The sequence below is a fragment of the Onychomys torridus genome, chromosome 15, assembly GCF_903995425.1.
Source record: "Onychomys torridus chromosome 15, mOncTor1.1, whole genome shotgun sequence".
Lineage (NCBI taxonomy): Eukaryota > Metazoa > Chordata > Mammalia > Rodentia > Cricetidae > Onychomys > Onychomys torridus.
In genome coordinates, this window is record NC_050457.1 from 17,401,772 (window position 1) to 17,422,427 (window position 20,656).

The 20,656-nt window shown below is 44.4% G+C and overlaps 1 protein-coding gene across 1 annotated transcript in view; it reads left to right on the forward strand.

The window, feature by feature from the left end:
* Arsb (arylsulfatase B) overlaps nucleotides 1-20,656 on the forward strand; it is a 166,460-nt gene that overhangs the window by 71,963 nt on the left and 73,841 nt on the right. The window contains exon 5 of the mRNA XM_036207196.1: nucleotides 8,195-8,438. Within this exon, the coding sequence (XP_036063089.1) occupies nucleotides 8,195-8,438 (244 nt within the window). The remainder of the gene's footprint in view (nucleotides 1-8,194; nucleotides 8,439-20,656) is intronic.

Sequence of the window (20,656 nt, forward strand, 5' to 3'; positions counted from 1 at the left end):
TATCTTCCCTGAGTAAAGAAACCACCGCACAGCCTTACAGATATTCAAATGAACATCTGGATAAATACTCAGTTTCTGATGCTTCATTTGAATCTCAGGATGTCATTGCTAAACCACAGTTAACTGATGAACTTTGTTTAAACCCGTGGAAACAGAAAGGAGTCATCCTGAGTTTTCCCTAAGAATAACAAAACCCGTCATAATTCATTGCAGTCCCCTTCTCACGGAGCAGCATGTAATCCAGCAGGGCGATAGCACAGAACCCAAGAATGAAGCTCTGATACCTGAATTTAGGATTTAATGTCTGGGTAGTCTGCTCTGCACTGTTTACCGGCTCCGGTGACGTCTATCAACAAAAACAGCTCGTGTTTACCAGGTGGTGGTGCTAAGTGCCAGACACTGTATCAAGACGGGTTTTGTGATCTTCGCATCCCAGACCCAGAGATAAAGTGTCCTGCCCGAGTTCACGGTCCCGTCTCCTGGGTGTGTTCAGGGAAGTTAGCCAGGTGGCAGTAGGGATGGTGGGAAAAGTGACGTCATTAAAGAGCCAGATGGATTTGTGTTCAGACCTAGCCGTCCTTCTGTTCCATGATTCCATATGAATGTGATTCCCCGGGCTGAGGGCACAGTTCAGTTACAGAGCGTTTGCCTCACGTGTAGGGGACTAAATTCCACCCCCAGCACTTCAAAATAAAATCAAATAGATAGCTAATTAGTTTCTAACTAAAAGAGACCCTGACCTTAATCTGAGGAACCCGTGTAATTGAATAAGGGCCTTGCACTGCCCGTTCTCTGTGTCTGGGCTGTCCACTTTGTGATCAGGTCATGTGACTGCCCTTCTGATTTCAGCTTTAAAAAAAGAAAAAAGATTTGTTTTTGTTCATTTGTAGCTACATGGCTTGGTACCCACAGGAGTCAGAGAGGGTGTCATCTCCCTGGAGCTGGGGTCACAGGCAGTTGTGGGATGCCTTGATGGATACAGAGAACCAAACCTGGGTCCCCTGCAGAAGTAGCAATGCTGTTAACCACTGAGCCGGCTCTCCATCGTCCCATCTCATCTCTTGACAGGCCAGGTTACTGCTTACAGAGAAAGAAGGAGCTTGTCTCTTTCTCTCACTTACAACATGAGAAGAGCTTGTATGCCATGTTCTAGAGCTAGGGTGGCCCTGGCAAATGGCAGAGCTCAGAGCAGATTTGCTAAGGTGTGATCTGGAGAGTCCCTTCCAGGCCAGTGCTTTCCAAAGTGCTCTTCAGCAGCCCCCTTAAACCTTAGCGTGGCTGCCCAGGGACCAGGCGGGACCAGCAGTTCTTGTATGTGTAGGTTTGATGCTTACATCCTCACTGGGGCCCAGATGGCCCACTTGCTAGTCCGTCATCTGCCGATTGAAGTAGCATCCTTTTCCTAAAGGGTCAAGGTCGGACAACATCCAGGCAGGGACTTGGAGAGCTGTGTTGCATCCAAAGCTAATTTTGGGTATCTTCACTCACTACTTGGAGTGGGTGGCCTTTTCCTCCTTTATTTCTTTCTTTTACTCTTAGCTGCTCCTTTTCCAGGTCTTGCAAACACACACAGCAGAGCTTCCTTCTTAGCCCCGAGGAGAAGAAAAAGTCACCAAGAGCCAACAAGTTAAGTGCCCCGGGAGTGATGGCAATAAATGTGTGACCTAGGAGAGATAAAACCTGTTTGGGTACTAACAGGTTCACCGAAGATCTGACACTTAACCTTAGCTCTTAAAGTTTGAGTCCAGCAGAAATGAAGGAAGGAGTGTTTACATGAGGAAACCAGTCATACAAAGACCAAGTCAGCCTGAAAGGTGATGGCGTGGTCTCACAGCGCAAGTATTTGTTGTGTGTGATTGAAGCAGAAGTGACTTGGTAGGTGTGGCACAAAATAGGTTGAGGCCTCATGTGTAAGGAATTCTGTCAGTGGGACTGAAGTCTGAACTTTCCTGTGATGTGAAAGCAACTGGGTCTTCAAGATGTGGCCCTGATAGTTTGGGGGCTTAACAAAAATACCTCTGGTGGCAACTGGGTGCTGTGAAACCTTCTTACCCCAGGAGCCCAGGTGAGGGGGTGTGCCTTACCCAAGGCGGGAGGTGATGAACTAGAGAGCTGATTTGAATTTATCTGTGGCAGAGTTGAGTGTATGTCCAGTTCAGGCAAAGAAACTTCAATTTGGTGAGATGAAGGTCAGCCTTTGGAGTCTCTGGTTTCATGGTTACGTTCTCAGAATCGTTTAGTACAAGAGTATTGAATTTCCCTAGACCTTTAGATAATACCAAGACATAGACTGATTTTCCACTTTGCATCTGAGTAATATAGAAAATGAATCCAAAAGAATCAGCTATCAGCTGGGCGGTGGTGGCACATTCCTTTAATCCCAGAACCCGGGAGGCAGAAGCAGATGAATCTCTGTGAATTCGAGGCCCAGCTTAGTCTACAGAATGAGTTCCAGGAAATCAGCTATTAACCAGTAGGTCCAGCTTTGGGACAAAGAGGCTTCCACCTTGTGGAATGGCATCTCTCTGCATTGACCATTGACATCCACAAGTGTGCCCTGTGTGGAGAGAAGGCCAGACCTCCAGGAGGATGAGCAAGATTTCTTTTCTTTTCAGGTCTATGGAGGGGGAGGGGGGTGCTTGGGGAAGCTTGAGCCAAAGTGTCCATGGGACAAAATGCAGAGATTCAGGCTGATGGCTCAGGGTAATGTCACACAGCCAAGCTACTGGATTGTCTGGGGCTGGGGGTGGGCCTAAGAATTAGTGTTGATGTCATAGTTCCATTTCAGTTTTTATCAGTTGGATACAGATGAGGTGTCCACGTCATAGACTTAAATGTTTTTGCTCAGATCTTTGGCTAACTGATGTTTTTCCATGATTTCTGACAGTTATTTTATTTGATAATGAATAATAAAGTGAGGTTTACAGTCTATATCTGACAGCATTTGTTTTATTTTGACAGTTCTTTTCTAGACAGCAAAGGTTTTATAATTAGGTTTTGTGTCTGCCAAAATGTTGCTGGAAAAAAAAAAAACCTATTTCTCTGGAAAAAAAAGTTTCATAGTTTCCAGCCTGTAAAGCTGGAGTCATCTTATTTTGATTTGGAAGCTTTTGCATAAGGCAGTCAGGAAATGAAACTAAACTTTCTCTTGAAAATGAATTCTTAACAAGAGAAAGTTCACTGTTTTAGCCGAGCATATGCATTCTTGCTGTATAGATGAGTCACCCCCCAGGGGGCGCTGAACTTCCCTCTCCCTGTGGCACATCTGCATCTGCCCTTGGCTTTCTGGCTAAAGAAGCAGGTGGAAATCACAGGTGCGTCCATTGACAATACTTTCCTCTTAGAGCAGTCTGGAGAAACCAGTAGAGGAAGCCACATTGCTAACTGGTGCTCGGCAGGCTTATCATTGCTAATGGCAGAAACATCACGGTGAGCTAATCACAAAAACAGTCCCCCTCGCTGCCCTGGCCCCTTGCCACGGTGATGTGTGGAGGCTCATTCAATTCCAGCAGTAGCAGCAGTGGCCAGATTGGATTTACAGCCCAGAGCACCAGAGCACTTTCCTCTCTGACTCACTGTCAGACTAGGATCAGATTGCAAACACAGGTGCCCTGGGCCCCGCCACCTCTGGTCTCCACCACCACCACCACCATCCAGTATTTTCCACTGAGCACAAACAAGTATGTGGAACTATGGGGCACACTGACTAGTATTTCAAAGAACTGTGTCTGGTCCGTGGGCCTGTGCCACTTCGGTTTACAGCAGTGTAGACCGGAGGGAAACAGGATCCAGGCTGCCCCAGCCATTCATGCCATTCAGGTTGTGAGTATTCCCTTCTAGTGCATTTTAAAAAAAAAATATTTCTTTTATTTTTTGAGCTCATAATATAAACACATCATCTCCCCCCTCCCTTTCCTCGTTTCAAACCCTTCCATATATCCCTCCTTGCTCTCTTTCAAATTCACTCTTATATATATATATATATGTATGTGTGTGTGTGTGTGTGTGTGTGTGTGTGTGTGTGTGTATTAGTATATATGTATATGTATATATTAGTATATATTAATATATGTACATATATTAGTATATATTAATATATATTCCTAAATATATAAATACAACCTGCTCAGGCTGTCTAGTGTTACTTGTATGTATGTATGTTTTCAGGGCTGATCACGTGGTATTGGATAACCAGCTGGTGTGCTCTTCCCTGAGGAAGACTGTTTCTTCCACTCAGCTTTCAGGGCATTTTTGAGTGCACAAAGGGTTCCTTCTTTGAAGATGATCTGTTGGCTATAGGGGTCTGATACTCTGTGAGTACTGAAGGTGACATGACATGGAATGTCATCAACTTGTATGAGGGCTTGGACTTTGAGTTTTGGTTTGGGTGGGGAGAAAATTCAGAGTGGGATGCATGGAGAGATGGCTCTGGGGTCAGAGCCTTTACAGCTCTTTCAGAGGTCTGGGGTTTAGTTTCAGGAATCCACATAGCAGCTCACAACTGCTTTTAACTCCAGCCCCAGGAGATCCGATGCCTTCTTCTGGCACCTGCACACATGTGCACATAAACTCACAGAAGAACACACGCATGCACATGTTTTTTTCAAGTCTTAGGGAAAAAAAGATAGCAATGGAGTTTGAAGAAAGGGTCTCATATGTCTTTGATATCAAATGATAGGATGGATCCATTGTCTCCCAGGCACAGGCTGAAGAGGTGTTTCCTTCATCTAGCCTAACCCAAGACTCTCCTTTGTGAAGCAGGAAGAGGAACCGAGCATGCATGTGTCAGTGACTCCATGAGAAGCGGCTATGGCAGCAGGGCCTTGAACATCTGCCCCCAATATCAATAAAAGGAGTCCCCCGGAAGTGACTTTGCTCCTGCTGTCTCATGGGAAGAGTGCGTTCGCTCTCGGCTGGTGCTTGCTCAGGGAGATGAAGCCTTTTTATAAGCCCACACTGTACTAGGAACGTCAGAGCCTGGCACTGTAGGGGCAGAGGCCTGGGGACCAGACAGACCTTACTGGAGTCCTGGCCTTTCCATCCTCAACTGTTTTCTGTCCTCCTCCTCCTCTTCGGGTAACAAGACGTTATTATCTAGACTGTGGGAGCAGCTGTGGGCATGAGGAACCATGACAGTCACTACTATTTATCACTCACGTGGCATTGGGAGCCCTGACAAGGTCCTTTCGTGCTCACTTTAAACAAGAAAGGTGAAGAAACTGAGGTAGCATGATGTCCCTGGTCACCCCGCGAGTGAGCAGCTGGCGTTAGCTGTCAGTTATGTCTCCGTCCCGTCTTAGACCTTAAAGTCCCGTGAAATCCAAGTGGTGCCTGATGTGGCGTTAACGCTTACTCACATTGAGTTCTTGCTTCCTATAGCCTCGGTCCACACTCTGTACTAGAGTCCCCTCTGTATACTTCTTCAGTGTTCTACTGTTAAGTCAGCTGTGGCCCACTGCGGTCTGCAAATAGTCAATGGAAAATTCCAAAATAAATAAACTCCAAGTTGTCAATTGTGCTTTCTTCTGCATGCTGACGACTAGTGCAATGAAGTCTATGATTCTGCCAGTCTGTGAGTCGTTCCTTCCCGTAACATAGAGTGTGCTAACGTAGTGCTAGAGACAAACCACAGCCATATAGCTTTTTGATTCTTAGATCGGGTCTTTCTATATTGTTCAGGCTGGTCTCAAACTCCTGGGCTGAAAAACATCCTCCTCCTTAGCTGGGACAACATGCATGCGCCCCTGTACCCTGCTTATATAACTTTTGTAACACTATGTTATAGTTTTTCTGTTTTATTATTGTTGTTGTTGTTATCTTACTGTGCCTAGCTTATAAATTGTCACTTTATGGAGCCAGAGAGATGGCTCAGCAGTTAAGAGCACTGGCTGCTCTTCCAGAGGACCTGGGTTTAATTCCCAGCACCCACATGGTGGCTCACAGTTCCACACCAGGCATGCATGTTTTACAAACATATATGCAGGCAAAACACCATGCACATAAAAAATAAAAATTAAAAGAAAATAAATTGAACTTTATCGTAGGTGTGTGTAGGAAAACCCAGACTGTGGTCACCTGGGTTTCAGGTATACACTGGATGTCTGGGGCGTTCCTCCAGGATAAGAGAAGACTATAGTTCATTTGAACAATAATGGATTTTTTTAAAAGCAGTATTTAAGTATCATATGTATGCAAATAAAGGTTATTTAAATATGTACATAAAGTCACATTAGCCCATGGGTATTCTGGAAACTAATATGTTGGTATACAAGAAAATTTGGTATACAAGAAATACCACTACTTTTTTCTATAGTTGAAACTCAGTGTTTAACTCTGAGCCCTCACCTGTCTAATAAGATACCCAGTGTTTGTCATTCTTAGAATTTCTACCCAGTTTGCACCAATATCCTTCATATCTCTGTCATCTTGGAGCAAAACCTTCCCCCTCTGGTACGGCATGCATTGAAACTTCACCTTGCCATCCTGTCAAGGGGGGAAGTGTTTCTCTTTCCCACCCAACCACGCTGTTTGCAGTCTGGGAAGAAGCCGTGACTTTCTCACACATAAGAAAAGGTTCAGGTCACCAGAGAGTGGGTTGATAACCGAGATGCCAGCTTCAGTATTAGAAGTTCTCTTGCAAGATGAACCTTTTTTTCTTCTTCTTTTTTTTCAAGACAGGTTTCTTTATATAGCCCTGGCTATCCTGGAACTTTGTGGACCAGGCTGGCCCAGAACTCAGAGAATTCACCTGCCTGGGATTAAGGCATGTGCCACCATGCCTGGTGCTCCAAGACAAATCTTAAAAAGGTTTCTGTCCTGCTCTGAGGAAGTGTGGAGTCACTAAGTGAAACTCCCCTGACTTTTCATGAAGCCGGAGAACACCAGCTCTCAGGCTCCTGCACTGTACATTGTTGTCCACTGCATGTAAAATTCATCCATGGCTTTGCCCAGGCACCTGTCCACATGGTAGAACTCAAAGGATTAAAGGGTTTTTTTTTTTTTTTTATCAGATAAGTGTCATGGATCCTGGTTATGTCTGGTCCTGGAGGACAGTGTCCAGTGGGAGAGGAATGGGGAGCCAGGCGGAAGGAGGGGAAGAGTTTTCACCTCTGTTCTTCAACAACTATTTAACGAGAGTTACATGTGAACCTCGAGTTCTTGAATGTGCTTTTTAAGAGCTGGAAAATAACCAATTCACTTTTATTGGTCACTGGCCACTCCTCCCCACCCTTAGGCAAAGTCCTTGAAACCCTTTCTACCACTTGGGAAGATGGGGAGGCAAGACGTGGTGAGGGTAATGAAAGAGTTAACATTTGGAGAGACAGCTTCAGCCCTTAAGAATGCATGCTGTTCTTGCAGAAGGCTTAATTAGTTTTACAGTACCCACATAAGGTGGCTCACAATGCCAGTAACCCAGGTCCAGGACATCTGACATCTTCTGGCCTCCACAGGTACCTGAATTTGTTTGCGCCCCCCCCACACACACACTGACACACACACAGAATTCACTTAAAAAAAAAAAAAAAGAGCTGTAGCGTTGTCCTTTCCCCTGCTAGCTGCCAAAGAGAGTCTCAAAGGTACTGAGTTTCTTTTTCTTTTTTTTTTTTTTTTGGTTTTTCGTGACAGGGTTTCTCTGTGTAGCTTTGCGCCTTTTCTGGAACTCACTTGGTAGCCTAGGCTGGCCTCAAACTCACAGAGATCCGCCTGGCTCTGCCTCCCGAGTGCTGGGATTAAAGGCGTGCGCCACCCCCGCCCGGCCGGTACTGAGTTTCTATGAGAGCAAAGAGCATTGCAATAGGGGCATGTTTGCTTGCTAACTCTGGGCACTTTTAAAGAGGTTGGTTGGCACCTGAGATGTTTTTAAAGGATAGCTGAGGAAGATTGCGTAAGTTATTTTGAAGCAATAGTCCTTGGCCACAGAGATGAGGAACAGGAACAGAACTAGTCCAAGGCTGACAGTTACTGGATGGATGTCCTTGCGGGAATGTCCTTGTAGAAGGTCACGGTAACCTCTTCCCATCCCCAAGATTGTGGTTCTGAGCCTGTTCTCATTATATGACGTATGTGTATTTGATCCCCCTCCTCCATAACCTCAGCTTCACCAGTGACATTTTTGTCTGTTAGGACTTGACATATGACTCTGTTTTGATATCTTTCGCCCACTCATGCCAAGGCTTATCTATCTGTGTTTCAGACAATGGTGGGCAGACTCTGTCTGGGGGTAACAACTGGCCGCTTCGAGGAAGGAAATGGACCCTGTGGGAAGGTGGCATCCGTGGAGTGAGCTTTGTGGCAAGCCCCTTGCTGAAACAAAAAGGCGTGAAGACCCGGGAGCTCATCCACATCTCGGATTGGCTTCCAACGCTGGTGAACCTGGCCGGGGGAAGCACCAATGGTACCAAGCCTCTGGATGGCTTCGATGTGTGGAGAACCATCAGGTACCTACATGCCTTTCCCTGTTCTTTTCCAGGACAGAAACTCTAGCAACTTAACATGGTTGATGGAGAATAATTATTTCCCTTTGTAAGATGAAGTCCAGCTAATACATACAAGACTCTCTCCTTAAAAAAAAAAAAAGAAAAAAGAAATGAAATGAAATGCCTTTCAAATATTGTCATTAAGTATTTTTAAATCATACATTTTGGATTTGGGTTCTGTGTTTTATACAAAGGACAGGATTCTCCTGTAGAAGGTCGTTAAAGCTGAGCAGTTTTTCTTGGTGTAGGACAGAGTGTTGCTGGCTTCTTGCAGGATGCTAGGGCATCGGCCCAGTTGCTAGCTCAAAAATTGGAGGACTCACCAGAGAAGGAAGCATGGGATAGGAGCCTGGAGACACTGTGCAGTCTATAGAACTAAGTTTAGTCCCACTCCTTAGTAAGTATTTTCTGAGTACCAACTATGTGATGCTCTGTCCTGGGTTCTAGAAAATTAGAAGTAAATAACTCAGGCAGAACCCTGGCTCTCAAGAAGCTTGTATTGTGGCGGGGGGCGGGGAGTAAGGGCGTTTAAAGCAGGTAAAGAAGCAGGATGACTTGGGGTACTTTGGGTGGAGATAGGAAATGTGAAGGCAATAAATGGCAGCAGGGGACACCATGCAGGAGCAGGGCCTGTGCTCCGCTGCAGAGATGGCAGCTGTTCTGTCTATTTCACTCCCACGGTTGCGGACATGGGACCTGTAAGGAAGGGAGGCACGTCTCTGGAGGCTGGAAGATGCTCATGACATATGTCCGTGGTCAGTACCCAGATCCAGTTTATACATACAATGACATGCATTGCAAGCGCACTGTTTTTCCTGAAGCAACAAAATGGATCGTGCTGGGCCTCTCAACCCCTCTGGCCTGCTGAGCTCTGTTTGGGGGTGGCTGGTTGACTGTCCATCCTCCTTGTGAACCACCCCATACTTTTCTTTCTTCATCTATGGTTTTCCCAGTTCAAAATAGTGAAGTTTCAGGTTTCTCTTCAAAGGAAATGCACAGCAGAGGACTCAGGAGCAAAGAGCCATAGTGTGCGTGGTTCATTAAAAGGTGGTGTGTGTGCGCGTGCGCGCGCGTGTGAATATCGTGGGGGTGGGAGACTCAGACTCCAATATAAACAATATGAGACGGTGGGTAAGGAGCACAGATGTTCTTGTACTCTGATTTTTTTATAACTTTTAATAAATTTGAAATTATTTCCAAATAATTTTTTTTAAATATAAAGGTCTGGCAATATGTGGCCTACATTTGCACAGCTTTGCACCAAATGGAATCAGATAGCAGCAGTCTTCCTTAGATGCATTGCTGACTCTCCTAAGCCATCTGTTTCCAGTGCTCCTAGCTGTCCACTGCCCCCCCCCCACTCACTGGCGACACCTACTTAGTCCCCAGTTGGAAGTCCATGTTCATAGGGTTACAGTGCCAACACTCTGCACATACTGTAATTGAACTGATCCTTCACTGCTGGGCATATAGCTTATTTCATTTGTGTTTGTTTGTTTGTTTGTTTGAGACAGCATTTCTCTCTATAGCCCTGGCCATCCTGGAGCTCGCTCTGTAGACCAGACTGGCCTCGAACTCACAGAGTTCCGCCTGCCTCTCTGCCTTGTCCTCTCTAGGCTGTCTGGAGAGTGAGCTCCGCAGTATGATGGTCTGTAATCACCAGCCATGCACAGCCTGTGGCATTGGTCTGCCTGGCTGTGTGGTACCCTGGCTGTCCGTCATCTCCATCACTTTGGTCTGCACAGGAAGGTTGGCCCATGAGGTGGTCACCGTAGGGTCTCTGTATATAGTGAGTGGGGACTATGAGTATGAAGGACTGTAGATGTCAATGACATGGGAAGCAGCTGTCATCTGTTACCTTGCATTGAAGCTCTGTCTCTGCCACTCTCGTCTGCCACCTCCCCTCCCCCACTTCCTTGCCCTCTACCATTCTTCCTGCACAGCCTGTCCATCTCCAGCACTGCACTGTTTCCTGGGTTGTTCTTTATGTGGGGCTGGAGACTGACCCATTCCTTGGTGCTACTCCTGTTGCTGCAAACATGGTCAATCCTTATACTGAATAACTGGATGGTTCCCCAACCTTTGTGCTCAACTGTCCCACCACTAAGGATGCCCACGTGAGGCTCCTGCACCCTTGCGTGGTGCACAGCTTGGTGACTGCGGTGCTGAGGGTGGGGGTGACAGACAAGCCTGTCTGCTTTACTGCTCTCAGTTGTGATGGGGTGACTGTCACTCCCCTCTACTACCCGTTACTGGGGTGGTTGTGGAGCCAGGCCTCTGGGTTCTCTGGGTTCTGCTCCTCCACAACTTTATAAACAGCTTGCTACTGACCAGAAGCCTTACCAGTGACTTAGAAATAAGACACCACATTTTGTGCTGTGTGTATTAAATGCCATAAGAAATATGCCAAAGGACCACAGGAGAACACTTTTTATTGACATTGCCAATTTGTGACAATTTGAAAAAATTTGCAAGTGAACTGTGGGGGCCTAGGAATATTGAAATTTCTCTTTTAAACCAAATATTTGCCCTTTAAAAAGATTCATTTCAGGGGTAGTGATGTAGTTCAGTGGTAAAGTGATTGTTTATCATGCACAGGCCCCAGGTTCAACCCTCTATAACACACATACCACATACACGCATGCATGCACACACACATGTACACACACACACACATATTTTTTCACTATTTTTCCTCATTTAACAGGTTTGAAATTAATTGTGCTAAAGAAAAATAATCATTTTATAATCAATTGCTCTATATAACCACTTTTTTATTATGTTATCCAGCTGCTCCTAGCAAATACTGTTTTGATGAAGCCTCCTTAATATGTTAAACCGTTGTCTTAACTTTCAAAAAAGATTATTTATTTATTTATTTGAGCTGAGGATCGAACCCAGGGCCTTGTGCTTGCTAGGCGAGCGCTGTACCACTGAGCTAAATCCCCAACCCTTGTTATTTATTTTTATCTTATGTATATGAATGTAAATTGACCATGTGTGCAGTTGCAGTATCCGTGGAGAGCAAACAAGGGCATCAGATCCTCTGGAACAGGAGTTAGAACTGTGAGCGGCCATGTGGGTGCCGGGAACTAAGCTCAGGTCCTCTGCAAAAGCAGAAAGTGCTCTTAACCACTGGTCTGTTTCTCCAGCCCTAGCCTTCATTTTGTTAGTCTGGTGTTTTTAATCAATAACACTGAAATTCCCGCATAGAATCTTTGCCTGCATTTAGGACTTTATATATATATAGTGCTATAGAAAAATGACCACTTGATAGACAATGGCTATATATAACCATTTTGTTCTCCAGGAAGGCTACACCCTTATTGCATGATGAATAGAAATACTCATTTCATCACAGCCTTTCTTAGGTAGTCTTTGAAAAAAATCTTAAATGTTGCTTCCATTTGTATTTTCTCTTTTGAAAGTACACATTTTTACTTTTCTAAAAGTATTTTTGCCTCAATGTGTGCATGTGTATCATGGATGTGCTTGCTTCACATGGAGGTCAGAAGAGGGCATCAGATCTCCTGGAACTGGAGTTACAGATGGCTGTGAACCACTATGTGGGTGCTGAGAACTGAACCCAGGTCCTCTGCAAGAACTTCAGGTGCACTTAACTGCTCAGCCACCACCTCACAATTCAGGATTTATGTGGAAGAAAATCAAACCACAGCACTCAGAAGAAAAGTAAAGGAATACCAAGCACACATCTGAGAAACAGATTTCAGAACAAAAAAGCAAGAAAAGCTGATCTTACTGAGAGACATAAAGCATGTCAAAATGTCCGTACACAGGAAAATATGAAAAGGAATTCTGGACAAATCTACATCTCACTTACTTCTTTGATGCAGAAAAAATCAACAACATTTTATGATGAAAAGGTAATAAAAACATCCAAGCACAGCAACATTGACTTCAGTTCATGTTTACCAGCAGCTTTAAATGTGACAGTTACTGAAGGCCTATAAAGAAGGAAGAAAAGCCGGGAGCACAATACTCAGCACCCTGAAGCAGCTGGATGGCAAATTTCAGGCTAGCCTGGGCTACACAGTGAGAGCTCTTATCTAAAAAAAAAAAAAAAAAAAAAAAAAAAGAGGAGCTGGAGACATGGTTCAGTGGGCATAGTGCTTGCAGCAGACAGTCCAGATCCTCAGCACTCATGGCGCACCAGGGTACGTGGTGGTCTGCCTATAATCCCAGCACAGGGGAGGTGGCAGCACCGGGCATCTCTGGAGCAAACCAGCTAGGGAGAGCAGCTGAGTCAGCAAGCTAAGGGTTCGGTGAGAGACCTGCTCCATTGCATAAGCTGGAGAACAAGGGTGAGAGACCCTGCTCCATTGCATAAGCTGGAGAACAAGGGTGAGAGACCCTGCTCCAGCGCATAAGCTGGAGAACGACAGAGGACCGCAGCCAGTGTCAACCTCTGGCTTCCACACACAGGTGCGCACATCCAAATGCACACACACCCGTGCATGCCACACACTTGTGTACACCACACCCACATGCAACTTAAAGAAAATATGGACAAGGTAAAGCTGCTTGGTTCTGATGTGGCCCCACTGTGGCGTGCCTGGCACCAAGTCAGTTTTTATTTTTGTTTTGTTTTATGGCAGAAATATACACTGTGGTTCTGTGGTACGTTTTGTTCATTCTGAGAAAATTCTTTTGTTCCTGACCCACTGGGGCTATTATTTTTGTCACAGTGCCCATCGTGGATGTTCATCTGTATTGCCAGATTTTGGGTTGCAAACCCATATTTCATTCTTAAGATTATCTCAATCAGGAGTGACCTTTAAGAGTCTGGCCTCTCTGTGCTTCTGCCTGCAGAGAAATTGGCACAATATGTGGTTACCCTTAACTCCGAGTTGCTGTCTTTCTTCAGCACTAGAATGTTCTCTTGGTGATCAACCCTTAAGGGAGCCAGAGCTCTGGGTTCCTCAGGACTGTTACTGGAAGAATATAGCCCACGTATGCTGTATCATAGGAGAGTGGGCTTACCGTTTGTGTTTGTTTTTTAAGTCAGATTTGTCCCCACAGTTGGATCAAACAATTCCAGACTTGCTCTGTAGAAAACCCAGCAAATTCCTATTCAGTTGGTGAAGAATGACTCTCAGTCGTATCATTTCAGGACAAAAGGTCCTGGAAAAAAACAAAAAAACAAACTGCTTCTGCTCCTGGCTCCACTCAAGTCTTCCCACATCAGTGACCGGGCATCTCGCACTCAGCAGCAGGTACAGAAGGTGGCCAGTCACACACTGGTGTCAGAGCCGCCTTCCCCGCTCAGCAAAAGCAAGTGGCCAGCCAAGGGTCAGAGACACTCAATCTGTGCCCAGAGGACATGCGCTTTTTTTCCAGGCATGGAAAAACTGTTTTTTTAAGATGACGATGACGGCAGTTTTCTCAACTTTCCTCAGAGGTGCATGAAATGGGCATGACAGTTAATGGATGGCAGTCGGCTCTGGCCAGTGCAGCAGAGGTCTACCTCAGCTCATGGACGTCAATTCTTCTTCTTTGACTTGCTTCAGAATGTTAAGAGGAACAACAGAGTCCTAGGGTTGTCCTGGTTTGCCTTCTGTTGCTGTGATAAAGCACTCCGCCCAAAAGCAACTTGGGGAGGAAAGGGATCGTCTGGCTTACACGTTCAGGTCACAATCCATCATTGAGGGAAATCAGGGCAGTATTGTGAAGCTGAAACCATACCTGTTGCTTGCCAGGTACTCTCTGGATCATGCTTCTCAAGCTTTCTTATACAACCCAGCACCACCTTCCTAGGGATGGTGCTGCCCACAGTGGGCCTGGCCCTTCTGCATCAATGATTAATCAAGACAACACTCCAGATCCACCCAGAAGCCAGTCGAAGCAATTCTGCAATGGAAGCTTTTCTCAGATGGCCCTAGGTTGTGTCGGGTTGACAGTTAAAGCTTAGCAGAGCAGTGATGTTGCTTTCAATAGGGCAGTTTCTCTTCCTTCCAAGAGAACACATGATTTCTAGGGACCCAGGCTTCTCTAGGTTCTTTCCAGTGTTGTATGTTTTTTTCTGCCTTTGCACCAATAAGCAGCTTACAGGCCATTTCAAGATAATGTATAAGACAGGATGACCAAAAGGGAGACCAAAGGATTCACACTTTATATGCTTTCTTTATGCATTTGCTCTTTATTTAATCTTAAGACAGAATCAGAGCCTGGAGCTTAATGGTAGGAATGTGTTTTTCCTTTCCCATCCATGGGGCTTGACTTCAATGACAGTTGACTATTAACTGCTCATGTGCAATGTCTTAAAAACTTACTATGCTGTTCTAAAGACGTTTTTACCTACTAGTAGAGGTTCAAGAAGAAAGTTATAGGAAAACAATTGTTGTTTTAACTTTTTGGCACAGTGCCCGTGCCTTAATCTACTGCTATCTCAGCCAGCAATTGGAAGTCTGCAGTTAGCAGGCTGCTTCTCTAGCAGCAGCCCAGCTGTTCAGGCCATACCCTGGCAGGAATTCTGCTCCCACAGGCACCGGCCCTGTCACTGCCACAAAAGGTAGTTTTAACTAAATCTCTATTGTTCTAGTTATGAATAAGGCTTGAGATTCAAAGGCTGGGGTGAAAACCTACGAGCTCAGAGAGGCTGAGTAGCAAACCCTCTCTCCTTGCTGGCATCCATGGAAGACCTGTGCTTCTGCGCCACTCCAAACCCCTCCCTACTACTTCCCGTGTCTGCTTCTCTCTCCCGGATGCCCTCTGAGGCTCTATGATCACTTTCTGTCAACTAGTTGCAAACGCAGCCTCCGGACCCAAGGTTCATTTTATTTAATTAACGCAAATGTAAACTTGGGGTTCATAGTTGGATGGAATATCCCTCAACAAACAATCTCTTGCCTCCCCACCCCTCCGGCTTCACTGAGACCATGAAGCCCAATAGTCCCTGAGTCAGAGCAAAGATCCTCTGATTCTCATTTTTCATTCTAAGCAGTAATACAGCCAGATGGAAAGTGAATAGCGTCTCCTCGTCATTGTAATAGTGTTTTACGTTCTCATTGGTGCTGGGATCTGCTTCACACAGGGAGGGCTCACTATTGTCTTTTCTTCCCTCTTTGAGGATGTTGAACAATGCACTAGATTTGTCATTGGCCTCTTCACTATATTGCTCTTACAGATTTTCTTGACAAGTCATGCCTTTTCACAAATTAGTTTACTAAGTTATCAGAAAAGCTCCTTGTGAACTGTACAGAGCAAGACTAGATTTGTAAATTGATTCAGGAAGGTTGGACATAATCATTCTCTCCAGGGTTCCTCTGTATAGCTTTGTGCCTGTCCTGGAACTCACTCTGTAGCCCAGGCTAGCCTCAAACTCACAAAGATCTGCCTGCCTCTGCCTCCCAAGTGCTGAGATTAAAGGCGTGCGCCACCACTGCCACCATCCCCCAGCTGGACATATTCATTCTTAATGGTTGTCCCCTATGTTACGGGTGCCATCTTCATTTAATTTTTTTCTGTATTTTATTTTGAATAGATTCTCTTGCTAAGCCATTTTGTCAGTCCATCATCCATCACTACAATAAAATATATGACACAAACCACTTAAATAAAGACTTCTCTTGGTTCCTGGTTTCCGAGTGCTCAGTCTGTGATCTCGTGGACCTGTTGTGTTAGGCTTGAGAGGACAATGAACACCATGATGGCAGGAATATGAGAAAGAGGCAGCCGTTCACTTCAGAGCAGCCAGTAGCAAGAAGGGACAAGACCAAGCCACAGCTTTCCAATGGAGTTACTCAGACTCATGTCTTCAAATGAGGGCCCAACCTCCAGGCATCCATCTTTCCCAGGGGTCTCATGAGAATTTGGATCTGTCAATGGATTAAACCATTTGCTTAGGTCAGAACCCTCATGATTTAATATCTTCTGAAAACACCTCAGAAGACACATGGAGAAGTATGTTTTCCTAATCTTCTAGACATTTTTAAATCCAATCAAGTTCACAATCTGGATTAATTATTACAATCTTCAAGTTTATTATTTTCTTTTCAAGTCCAGTCATCAGTTAATTGCATCTCCTATGTTTTCCATCTCACACTTTGGTGCTTTTGCTCCTACAAGTTCAACTTAGATCTTTTAACTCTGTTTAACTCCTGGAACACATACAATGTCATCATAGTGCAACAACTGTGAAATTAGCAAGGATACTAGTTGATCATTCTCTCTGTGGGTTGCCTTCCCATGCCTGTTGATCTTTGACTCACTGTCAGGCATCATCTTGGTGGCTGCCAAGCCTTTCTGTATTCTTGTGTGTCTTCTTGCTTTGTTCAGAGATGCAGTTGATACTGCATTGTTTGAGTAATGCTTTTCTGAAAAAAAAAAAAAAAAACCTTTCAAATTTACTCTTTCAGAATTTCATACATGTATACAATGTATTTTGATCATGTCTACCCCTCACTGCCCCACACTCCCAGATCCCCACTACACTATCCCATCTTTCAACACCTCATGGCCTCCATGCTTTATATAACCCATTGGGTCCAATAAGTTCTGTCTACATGCTCATGGGTGTAGGGCCATCCATTGGAGCACGGCCAGCCTACCAGGGCCACACTGCTGAAGACAGCTGATTCTCTCTCTTCTGGCAGTCATCCGTTGCCAAAAGCTTCTCAGTTAGAGATGGAGCCTCATGAGTTCCTTCCCTACCCATGCTGGAATTTTGACTGGCTTGATCTTATGGAAGTATTAGGTGGGCAGCCACGCCTGCTGGGAGTTTGTGAGAGCAACAGTAGTTATATCCAGAAAATGCTGTTTCCAAGCAAACTTCCAACCTCTGCTCTTCCAGTCTTTGTCCTCTCTTCTGCAATGTTCCCTGAGCCTTGAAGGGAGGGGTGAGATATAGACATCACATTTGAGGTAAGCTTATTGGTACAATAGCAGCATGAATATTGTAGAGGTGACTAATTGCTTTCTGATTGGGCTTCCAGCCTACTCCAGAGGTCAGAACTCATACCTGAAACTGTAAACATGGCCAAGAACCCATGGCTGGCAAGGGCATAAGCACCAGATTAGAATCTACTACTATTATTTTGCTACATGGACATGGTATGGAATTGCCTTCCAAATACTCATCTTCATACCCATAGATTACTGCAGCTCTCAGCCCTCATCACAGAAGCTTCTTTTTCCAGTGATTGGCAGCTAATACTAAGTAAGACTTTTGTGACTTAATTACTCAAGACTGGGATAGTATTCATTCTAGGGCCAGTTATCCCCCACTCCTGAGTCAAAGCCTTCTGTGTCCATTGCTGGATGAACTGTAAGTATTTCCAGTCTGGAACACCATGAGCTGGTTTCACCTGGTGTGAATGCTGAACACTGCCCCTGTCAACCTTTCAGCTGGGTCTCTTCCCGGTGGTAAGTAGTAGTTAGCGATGCTGTAAGGCACCCTCTATGAAGCTCCCAGGTTCTATTTGTGTAGCTTTCCCTTCTCTGGAACCCTCTTTCTTGAACTCCTTGGATTTTCAGCTCTGTCTCTTCCACTCGGGGAGTCTCCCAGGCCCTCTCCATCATCCACCAGCACTTGGAAACTCCCTCAGGCTGAGGCAGTCACTTGGCTTAGCTTTTCCCACCTGTAAGCATCATTGACTGACATCTGGTGTTTTGCTTTCTACATTCTGGCTGATTTTTTTGTTTGTTGGTTGGTTTTGAGTGGCTCAGGAACCATGGTTAGTAAATCCCATTTGCCCATGTCTCTGTCTTAGCTAAAAACGGAAGTAACCGACAAGGAATTGAGCATGCCTTTGACGTCATTGCTTCCCACCTTCTTTGCCATGCTCAGGTTTAACTCTAGTTAGTTCTGGTTTAACTCTCTCCTGGTCAAAGGAGATGCTTTTGGTGTTCAGTTCTTTAAATTCAAGACGTGGCCCTCAGACCATGCCATGTGTCCTGGAGAAGATGGTGTAGTCTATCACAATTAATTATAGTTCTTGTTTTGCTTTGTGATAAATCTGAACGTGTTTTCCTCCGATAGGTAAGTTTTGTTTATATATATGTTACGACAATTACCATTTTTATTCTTAGCTTTGTCACTTTGTTTAATATTCTATTTTTACATCTTATTTATTGGAAATTTTAGTATTTAGAACAATGTGTATTTTCTTCAGTTGCTCACCAATATACTAATATCCTTTGGTAATTCTCTTATCCACAAGGGACCCGACTAGCTTGGTCAAGCCTTACCTTTCTACTTCCTACATCTGTTAGCCTTAAGTATGTTATTTCTACTCTGTCAGAGCATATCACATGGAATACTGTGATCTCCTATCCACAATTTTCTACAATTAGGTCCTTGATACTATACTTAATACTAACCATCCATCCATTTCTGGAGCATCCACAGTTGTCTCTTCCTTGGAAGAATTTTTCTTGGATAAATTTCTCAGGATTCTTTAGATTCCTACATGCCTATCAAAACATTTTTTATAACTCTGATAATTGAAAAATATCTCAAATGATTTAAAAAAACACCTTTGTCTCATACTGTCTTTCCTTGGATTTTTTAACTGTTACCCCATCTTAGTTTATTTCATGTGTTGCTGTGGATAGGTCAAATTTCAGCCCAATTTAATGTCCTTTGCAGGTGACAGGCTTTCCTTTGGAGGCCTAGGGGATTGTGACTGCCACTGTTGTAGCTGTGGAGAGTCAAAGACTGTTGCTGCATGTGTCTCAGAGTTGACCATTCTGGGTCAGTTTTCTCAGATACAAAGTGGGTTCTCTCTGTTTGGACACTCAGGTCTTTTGTTCAAGATCTTACAATTAGTTTTAAATGCTGTATTCCATTGTTTCATTTCCTTCTTCAGAATCTCTGACTGTAGTAGTTGAAACGTCTGGCAGTTTCTCTCTGACCCTTTCTGATAACTCTTTATTTTGAGTTATCTTCACTTTGGTTCTCGTCTGCCTTACCCACACTTTAGTTATATATTATGTCCCTGGTTTCTGAGAGTTTTGGCTTTTTCTCTCCTTTAGATAGGCATACACTGTGGTCCAGGCTGGCCTGGGACTCACTGTGTAGTTTATGCTGGGCTCACACAGGCTGTAGTCCTGCTCCTTTGCCCCTGTACCTGCTGAGATGGCAGGAATAAGCCACCATGCTGGGCTTGCTTATTTATTTCTTCAGTCCAGTTCTTCCCTTAGGGCAGGACCCGGTATTTTGAGTTTCCAAGTCCTGGTGTGTGGGGTTTTTTTGTTTGTTTGTTTTGTTGTTTGTTTGTTTGTTTGCTTGCTTGCTTAATTCTACCCAAAAGGCTGGGAAGAGGTCCTCTTGCTTTTAAATATTGTCAGTTACTGAGTTAATTATAAATTACATTTGCTTCATGCTAAAATATCATATGACAGTTTTCCTCTGCTTGTGACTTTCTTTCCATAGTAGGAAAGTAGTTTTCATTAGCCAAAAGTTTTAGATTCTCATTTGCTGTATTTCTTTTTCAATTTCCCTGGAAACTTGGTACTCATGGCAGATTCTTATCTAGTGCCTCGTCCATGTTCATATGTGTTTGCTTTTTCCTAGGCAGTCTGCTAGGGTAGGACTTGAGTAGTTTAATTTCTCTCTCAGTTCCAAAGAAACTTCAGAGCTTGGTGTGGTGGTTCCCACCTGTAACTTCAGCACTTGGGGACAAGAGATCACTGTCTGTTTGAAGGCAAAGTGGGTTACATAGTTTTAGGACAGCCTCAGCTGCATAATGAGACTCTGTATCAGTCAGAGTTCTCTAGAGTCATAGAACATATAGAATGAATCCCCTCCTCTGCCTATCTATATAATTTATTATATATATAAAACTTACCATATACATAATATATTTATTTATTTATTTATTATATATATATATATATATTATTTATTTATTGGGAATTAATTGGGATAACATAGGCTACAGTCCAGCAATGGCTAGCTGTGAATGGAAAGTCCAAGAATCTAGAGTTGTTCAATCCCACGAGCCTGGGTATCTCAGCTGGTCTTCTGTATGTGCTGGAAACCCCAAGAAGTAGGCTCCAATGCCAGTGAAGGAATGGGTGTGCTGGCAAGGTGAGGGTAAACCCACCACGTCCTTCTTCCATTGTCCTTATATGGGCTTCCAGCAGAATGTGTGGCCCATTTTAAAGGTATGCCTTCCAGCCTCAAGAGCCAGATCACATGCCTTCCATTTCTGGATTGT